We start from the raw sequence: 8,426 nt of genomic DNA on the forward strand, positions 1-8,426 counted from the left end.
CTCCCAATCCCCTCCCAGTCCCTCCCAGTGCTCCCAGTGCCACCAGTGCCGTTCCCGCAGGTGGGCCGGACGCTGGCGCGGGCGCAGGCGGCTCTGGCGTGGCCCGAGGGGACCCCGGCGGTGTCCCCGCCCCCTCCCCCGGCCCCGCCCTGCGCCCCCCTGAGCGACGCCGACCTGCGCTCGTACCTGGGCCCGGGGGGGCGGCTGCTGCGGCCCCAGGAGCTGCGGCTCCACGTCTTCCACGGCGGCGTCGAGCCCGGCCTGCGCAAGGTGAGACCCCCCAGAGGCACCTGGGGGGTGGGGACACAGCTGGGGACATCTGGGATACAGCTGGGGACAGCTGGGATGCATCTGGGGCACACCTGAGGACAGCTGGGGGGCTGGGGACACACCTGGGGACAGCTGGGATACACCTGGGACACACCTGGGATACACCTGGGGACAGCTGGGGTACAGCTGGGGACATCTGGGATACACCTGGGGACACCTGGGATACACCTGGGACACACCTGGGGACATCTGGGACACACCTGGGGACATCTGGGATACACCTGGGGACACACCTGAGGGGTGGGGACACACCTGGAGACAGCTGGGATACACTTGGGGACATCTGGGATACACCTGGGGACATCTGGGATCCAGCTGGGGACATCTGGGATACACCTGGGACGCATGTGGGACACACCTGGGATACACCTGAGGGGGTGGGGACATACCTGGGAGGGTGGGGACACACCTGGGATACACCTGGGGGTGGGGGACACACCTGGAAGTGGGGTGTGGGACACTTGGGGATACCTGGGGGGTGGGGATACACCTGAGGACACCTGGGACACATCTGGGACACATCTGGGACACACCTGGGGGGTTCTGGACACACCTGGGGTGCCTGACTCACCCCATTTCCCCCCATCCAGGTGGTCTGGCGTTACCGCTGAACATGTTCCCCTTGAGCCAGGGGTCCCTGACACCCCTCACATGTCCCCCCTAACCCCAATTCCCCATTTTTCCCATTTTTTCCCATTTTCCAGGTGGTCTGGCGTTACCTGCTGAACGTGTTCCCCTCGGGTCTCACTGGCCAGGAGCGCCTGTCTCACCTGGGGGTCCCATTTTTACCATTTTTCCCATTTTTCCCATTTTCCCATTTTTCCCATTTTCCCATTTTTCCCATTTTTCCCATTGTTCCCATTTTTCCCATTTTTCCCGTTTTCCAGGTGGTCTGGCGGTACCTGCTGAACGTGTTCCCCTCGGGTCTCACGGGCCAGGAGCGCCTGTCCCACCTGGGGGTCCCTGTCCCCCCTAACCCCAATTTCCCATTTTTCCCATTTTTCCCATTTTTCCCATTTTTCCCATTTTTCCCATTTTTCCCATATTTTTCCCATTTTTCCCATATTTCCCATTTTTCCGATTTTTCCCATTTTTTTCCCATTTTTCAGGTGGTTTGGCGGTATCTGCTGAACGTGTTCCCCTCGGGTCTCACGGGCCAGGAGCGCCTGTCCCACCTGGGGGTCCCTGTCCCCCCTAACCCAAATTTCCCATTTTTCCCATTTTTCCCCCATTTTCCAGGTGGTCTGGCGTTACCTGCTGAACGTGTTCTCGTCGGGCCTCACCGGCCAGGGGTGCCTGTCCCACCTGGGGGTCCGTGACCCACCTGGGGGTCCCTGTCCCCCCTAACCCCAATTTCCCATTTTCCCCCATAACCCCAATTTCCCATTTCCCCCATTTCAGGTGGTCTGGCGGTACCTGCTGAACGTGTTCCCCTCGGGTCCCACCTGGGGGTCCCTGACACCATTTTTCCCATTTTTCCCATTTTTCCCATTTTCCAGGTGGTCTGGCATTATCTGCTGAACGTGTTCCCCTTGAGCCGGGGGTCCCTGACACCCCTAACCCAAATTTCCCATTTTTCCCATTTTTTCCCCGTTTTCCAGGTGGTCTGGCGGTACCTGCTGAACGTGTTCCCCTCGGGTCTCACGGGCCAGGAGCGCCTGTCCCACCTGGGGGTCCCTGACACCCCTCACCTGTCCCCCCTAACCCCAATTTCCCATTTTCCCCCCTAACCCCAATTTCCCATTTTCCCCCCTAACCCCAATTTCCCTTTTTCCCCCATAACCCCAATTTCCCATTTTTTTCCCATTTTTCAGGTGGTCTGGTGTTACCTGCTGAACGTGTTCCCCTCGGGTCTCATGGGCCAGGAGCGCCTGTCCCACCTGGGGGTCCCATTTTTACCATTTTTCCCATTTTTCCCATTTTTCCCATTTTTCCCATTTTTTCCCCATTTTCCAGGTGGTCTGGCGGTACCTGCTGAACGTGTTCCCCTCGGGTCTCACGGGCCAGGAGTGCCTGTCCCACCTGGGGATCCCTGATACCGTTTTTCCCATTTTTCCCATTTTCCCATTTTTCCCATTTTTCCCATTTTTCCCATTTTCCCATTTTTCCCATTTCAGGTGGTCTGGCGTTACCTGCTGAACGTGTTCCCCTCGGGTCTCACCGGCCAGGAGCACCTGTCCCACCTGGGGGTCCCTGACACCCTCTGACCCACACCTGGGGTGGTCTCTAACCCCAATTTCCCATCTTCCCCCATAACCCCAATTTCCCATATTTCCCATTTTTCCCATTTTTCCCATTTTCCAGGTGGTCTGGCGTTACCTGCTGAACGTGTTCCCCTCGGGTCTCACCGGCCAGGAGCGCCTGTCCCACCTGCGCCTCAAAGCAGCCGAGTACCTGTCCCTGAAGGCCGCCCTGGCCGCCCGCGCCGCTCCGGCCGAGCTGTCCCAAGTGGCCGCCGCCGTCCGCAAGGACGTCGTCCGCACCGACCGCGCCCACCCGTATTTCGGCGGCCCCGAGGAAGGTCACCCTCACCTGGCCGCCCTCCAGGCCCTGCTGACCACCTTCGCCTTGGGCCACCCTCACCTGTCCTACTGCCAGGGCATGTCGGACGTGGCGGCCCCGCTGCTGGCCGTGCTGGACGATGAAGCTCAGGCTTATTTGTGTTTTTGCTCGCTGATGCGCCGTTTGGCCCCGCGGTTCCGTCCCGGTGGACGCGGTCTGGCCCGGGCGTTCTGTCACCTCCGGCGCCTCCTCCGTCGCGCCGACCCCGTTTTTTGGTCGTTTTTGGCTTCTCGGGGAGCTCACGATTTGTTGTTTTGTTACCGCTGGTTGCTGCTGGAGCTCAAGCGCGAGTTCGCCTTCGAGGACGCGTTGAGGTTGTTGGAGATCACCTGGAGCTCGCTGCCACCGGCTCCGCCGCCGCCTCCGGCCGGGGTCCCGCTGCTCGGGCCACCCTTGGGTGCTCGCCGGGCCGGGCGGGGGCTCAGGGAGCGCCGGGGGCTGCGGCCGCGGCCACCCCGGAGGAGGAGGAGGAGGAGGAGGAAGGACGGAGATGAGGATGGAGAAGGCGACGCTCCCCAAGGTTCTGCTGGTGGCCTTGGAGGTCTCAACGATGTCCCAGAGGGTCCCAAAGGTGCCCAGGGGGTCCAGGAGGGTCCTGAGAGCGCTGGAGATGTCCCCGATGGTCCCCAAAGCACTGGTGGTGGCTTTGGGGGTCTCAAGGGTTCCGGGGATGTTCAAGAGAGTCCCAGGAGCTTTGGGGACGTCCCTGAGGGTCCCGGGGACATCCAGGAGGGTCCCAAGAGCTCCAGAAATGTTCCTGAAAGTCCCAAGAGCTCCAGTGACATCCCAGAAGGTCACAAGGACATCCAGGAGGATCTTGAGAGCTCCAGAAATGTCCCCGAGGGTCTCAAGAGCTCCAGTGACATTCCAGAAGGTTCCAAGGACATCCAGGAAGGTCCCAAGAGCTTTAAGAATCTTCAGGAAGGTGCTGAGAGCTCCAAAAATGTCCCCAAATGTCCCAGGAGCTCTGGTGACATCCCAGAAGGTCCCAAGGACATCCAGGAAGGTCCCAAGAGCTCCAGCGGTGTCCCCAAAGGTCCCAAAAGCTCCAGGAACGTCCCCAAAGGTCCCAAAAGCTCCAGGAACACCCAAGGGAGACCCCCGAGGGCCGGGGAAGCCCCCGAGGGCCCCCAGGACTCGGGCCCAGGTGGCCCCAGGAAGGTGGAGGAGGGCACCGACGCCCTGGAGATGGAGCAGAGAGCCCACGGCCCCGGCTGGGGGGACAGAGAGGGACCCGAAAATGGACGAGGTGACCCCAAAAATGGACAAGGTGACCCCAAAAATGGACGAGGTGACCCCAAAAATGGACGGGGTGACCCCAAAAATGGACAGGATGACCCCAAAGAGGGGCGTGGCCTGACAGAAGGACACGGTGACCTCAAAAAAGGACGAGATGACCCCAGAGAGGGACACGATGACCCCGGAGAGGGGTGTGGTGACCTCAGAGAGGGACACGAGCTTGGAGAAGGCCATGGTGACCCCAGGGATGGCCACAGTGACCCCAAGGATGGCCACGATGACCCCAGAGATGGCCACCATCACCCCAGGCATGGCCACGATGACCCCGAGCATGGCTGTGATGACCCCAAGGACAACCATGATGACCCCAAGGATGACCACCATGACCCCAGGCATGGCCACGATGACCCTAAACACAGTTTTGATGACCCCAAGGATGACCACCGTGACCCCAGGGATGACCACCGTCACCCCAGGCGTGGCCACCATCACCCCAAGGATGGTTTTGATGACCCCAAACATGGGTTTGATGACCCCAAACATGGTGTTGGTGACCCCAAGGATGGTTTTGATCACCCCAAACATGGGTTTGATGATCCCAACGATGACCACGATGGCCCCAAGGATGGTTTTGATGACCACCATGACCCCAAGGACACCCCCAACCCCACCACCACCACTCCCGAAGACCCCTGGGGCGGCCGCTGGGCTTGGGAAGACCCTTCCTCCTCGTGCTCCTCCTCCTCCTGCTCCTCCTGCTCCTCCTCCTCCTCCTCCTCGGACGAAGAGCTGACCGTGGAGGATGATGGAGCTCCTCTTCCACCGCCTGAGGAGCTGGGCCAGGGCAACCCCTTCCTGCTGTTCGTGTGCCTGGCCATGCTGCTGGAGCAGCGCGAGGCCGTGATGGCGCGGGCCGGCGACTACAACGAGGTGGCCATGCACTTCGACCGCCTGGTGCGGCGCCACCAGCTGGGCCGCGTGCTGCGCCGCGCCAAGGGGCTCTTCGCCAGGTACCTGGAGGGGTGGGGTGGGGCCGTGCCGGGGGGACCCCAAAATGGAGCCTCAGTGGGGTAGGGGACACCGAAATGGGGTAGGGGACCCTAAAATGGGGTAGGGGACCCCAAAATGGACCCTCATTGGAATAGGGGACCCCAAAATGGATCCTTGTCGGGGTAGGGGGGACCCTAAAATGGACCCTCATCGAGGTAGGGGGACACCAAAATGGACCCTCAGTGGGGTAAGGGGACCCCAAAATGGATCCTCGTTGGGGTAGGGGACCCCAAAATGGGGTAGGGGACCCCAAAATGGACCCTCATTGGGGTAGGGGGACACCGAAATGGATCCTCGTCGGGGTAGGGGTCCCCTGCCCCACGCGCCAAGGGGCTCTTTGCCAGGTACCTGGAGGGGTGGGGTGGGGCCGTGCCGGGGGGACCCCAAAATGGAGCCTCAGTGGGGTAAGGGGACCCCAAAATGGATCCTCAGTGGGGTAGGGGACCCCAAAATGGGGTAGGGGACACCAAAATGGACCCTCATCAGGGTAGGGGGACCTCAAAATGGATCCTCAGTGGGGTAGGGGACCCCAAAATGGATCCTCATTGGGATAGGGGACCCCAAAATGGACCCTCGTCGGGGTAGGGGGGACCCTAAAATGGGGTAGGGGAATCCCAAAATGGACCCTCATCGGGGTAAGGGGACACTGAAATGGACCCTCGTCGGGGTAGGGGAGACCCTAAAGTGGGGTAGGGGAATCCCAAAATGGACCCTCGTCGGGGTAGGGGAGACCCTGCCCCACTCCCCAAGGGGCTCTTCGCCAGGTACCTGGAGGGGTGGGGTGGGGCCGTGCCGGGGGGACCCCAAAATGGATCCTCAGTGGGGTAGGGGGATGCTAAAATGGGGTGGGGGACCCCAAAACAGACCCTTATCAGGGTAGGGGGCATGGGGAAAGGGTGGGGACTCCTTAGGGACACCATGGTCAATGGAGGGCTCTGGAGACCCCATAAAACATCTCCAGGAACCCCAAAACCATCACGGGAACCTCTTGGTCACCATGGGAACCCTGTAGGACACTGTGGAGACCCCATAAAACATCTTCAAGGACCCCAAACCCATCATAGGGATCTTTTGGGTACTGTGGGAACCTTGTAGGACAGTGTGGAGACCCCATGGAACATCTCCAGGGGGACCTGGGGTCACCTTGGGGAACCTCTTGGTCACCATGGGAACCTTGTGGAGACCCCATAAAACATCTCCAGGAACCCCAAAACCATCATGGGGATCCTTTTAGCACTGTGGGAACCTTGTGGGACACTGTGGAGACCCCATAAAACATTTCCAGGAACTCCAAAACCATCACGGGGAGCTCAGGGTCACCATGGGAACCCTGTAGGATGATGTGGAGACCCCATAAAACATCTGCAGGAATCCCAAAACCATCACAGGGGGCTCAGGGTCACTGTGGGAACCTTTTGGGGCAATGTGGAGACCCCATAAAACATCTCCAGGAACCTCAGGGTCACCTTGGGGACCTCTTGGGAACTGTGGGAGCCTTGTAGGACACTGTGGAGATCCCACAGAACATCTCCAGGGACCCCAAAACCATCACGGGGACCCTTTGGGCACTGCGGGAACTTTGTAGGAGAGTGTGGAGACCCCATGGAACATCTGCAGGAGGACCTGGGGTCACCATTGGGACCTCCTGGCACTTCAGGAACTGTGTGGGATGATGTGGAGACCCCAAAGAACATCTCTGAGAGCACCTGGGGTCACCATTGGGGATCGCTTGGTCACCATGGAAACCTTGTAGGACAATGTAGTGACCCCATAAAACATCTGCAGGGACCCCAAGACCATCATGGGGACCTCTTGGTCACCATGGGAACCCCGTAGGATGATGTGGGGACACCATAAAACATCTGCATGGGAACGTGGGGTCACCATTGGGATCTCTTGGCACTTTAAGAACCTTGTAGGACAATGTGGAGACCCCATAGAACATCTGCAGGAACCCCAAAACCATCATGGGGACCTCTTGGTCACCATGGGAACCCCGTAGGATGATGTGGAGACCCCATAGAACGTCCCCCCTGAGGTCACTTTGGGGACCCTGTGGGGACAACGTGGGGACACCACAGACCCCCCCATGGGGACAGGAGGGTCCTTTTGGGGACCTCAGAGCCACCGGGGGGACCCCAAAGGGACCCCAAAGTCACCAAAGGGACCCCAAAGCCACCAAAGGGACCTCGAACGGACCCCAAAGCCACCCTGAGGGTCCCAAAGGGTCCCCAAAGCCACCAAAGGGTCCCCAAAGCCACCAAAGGGTCCCCAAAGCCACCAGAGACCCCTCCCAGTATAAACCAGTACAGCCCAGTGCCGCCCCGCTGGCTTCTGCACCACCGTGGGACATCCCAGTACAAACCAGTATAAACCAGTTTGAACCAGTATGAACCAGTACAAACCACTACAAACCAGTATAAACCAGTACAAACCAGTTTGAACCAGTACGAACCAGTTTGAACCAGTACAAACCAGTTCAAACCAGTACAAACCACCGCGACAACCCAGCTGGGAGCTCCTGGATCTGCATTGCCTTGGACCGGACCAGTACGGACCCGTTTGGACCAGTACGGACCAGTGCCTTGCCACGACCTTCAGCCATCCCAGCACAAACCAGTACGGACCAGTACGGACCAGTCTGGCAGCCAAACTGGGGGCTCTTCACTGGTGTGGCCTTGCGTCCTCCCAGTACAAACCAGTGCAAACCAGTACAAACCAGTGCAAACCAGTACAAACCAGTACAAACCAGTCCAGAGCTCGCCCAGGATCTCCTCACCCACGTGGCCTTGTGTCCTCCCAGTACGAACCAGTACGGACCAGTACGGACCAGTACAAACCAGTACGGACCAGTACGGACCGGTAGGGTGCTCCCAGTGCTGTGTCGATGACCGCAGGCCTTCTCCCAGTACAAACCAGTACAAACCAGTACAAACCAGTACAAACCAGTACAAACCAGTCCCGCCCCGGGTGCCTTCTCCCCTCCCCCCCCCGTTATTTATTGCCCCTCCCCCCTCACCCCGGGGGGTCCCTGAGGTGCCGAAATCGCCAATAAATCGATGCCTGATACTGGTGTGGGCTCCCAGTATGGACTGGGATGGGACTGGGATGGGATTGGAATGGATTGGGAGGGGATTGGAATGGACTGGGATGGACTGGGATGGACTGGGAGCACTGGGATGGACTGGGATGGACTGGGATGGACTGGGATGGAACTGGGAGGGATTGGGATGAACTGGGAGGGA

At 59.6% G+C, this 8,426-nt stretch overlaps 1 protein-coding gene across 1 annotated transcript in view; it reads left to right on the top strand.

Annotated features, from left to right (window-relative positions):
- Positions 1-5,229, top strand: part of LOC130587425 (TBC1 domain family member 25-like) — an 11,138-nt gene extending 5,909 nt beyond the window's left edge. Inside the window, exons 5-6 of the mRNA XM_057388396.1 lie at positions 61-270; positions 2,635-5,229. Coding sequence (XP_057244379.1) covers positions 61-270; positions 2,635-5,205 — 2,781 coding nt within the window. The 3' untranslated portion in view covers positions 5,206-5,229. The remainder of the gene's footprint in view (positions 1-60; positions 271-2,634) is intronic.
- The last annotated feature ends 3,197 nt before the right edge of the window (positions 5,230-8,426 follow it).

Source organism: Malurus melanocephalus, unplaced genomic scaffold (assembly GCF_030028575.1).
Source record: "Malurus melanocephalus ecotype Western Australia unplaced genomic scaffold, MMel_1.1 scaffold_1898, whole genome shotgun sequence".
NCBI lineage: Eukaryota > Metazoa > Chordata > Aves > Passeriformes > Maluridae > Malurus > Malurus melanocephalus.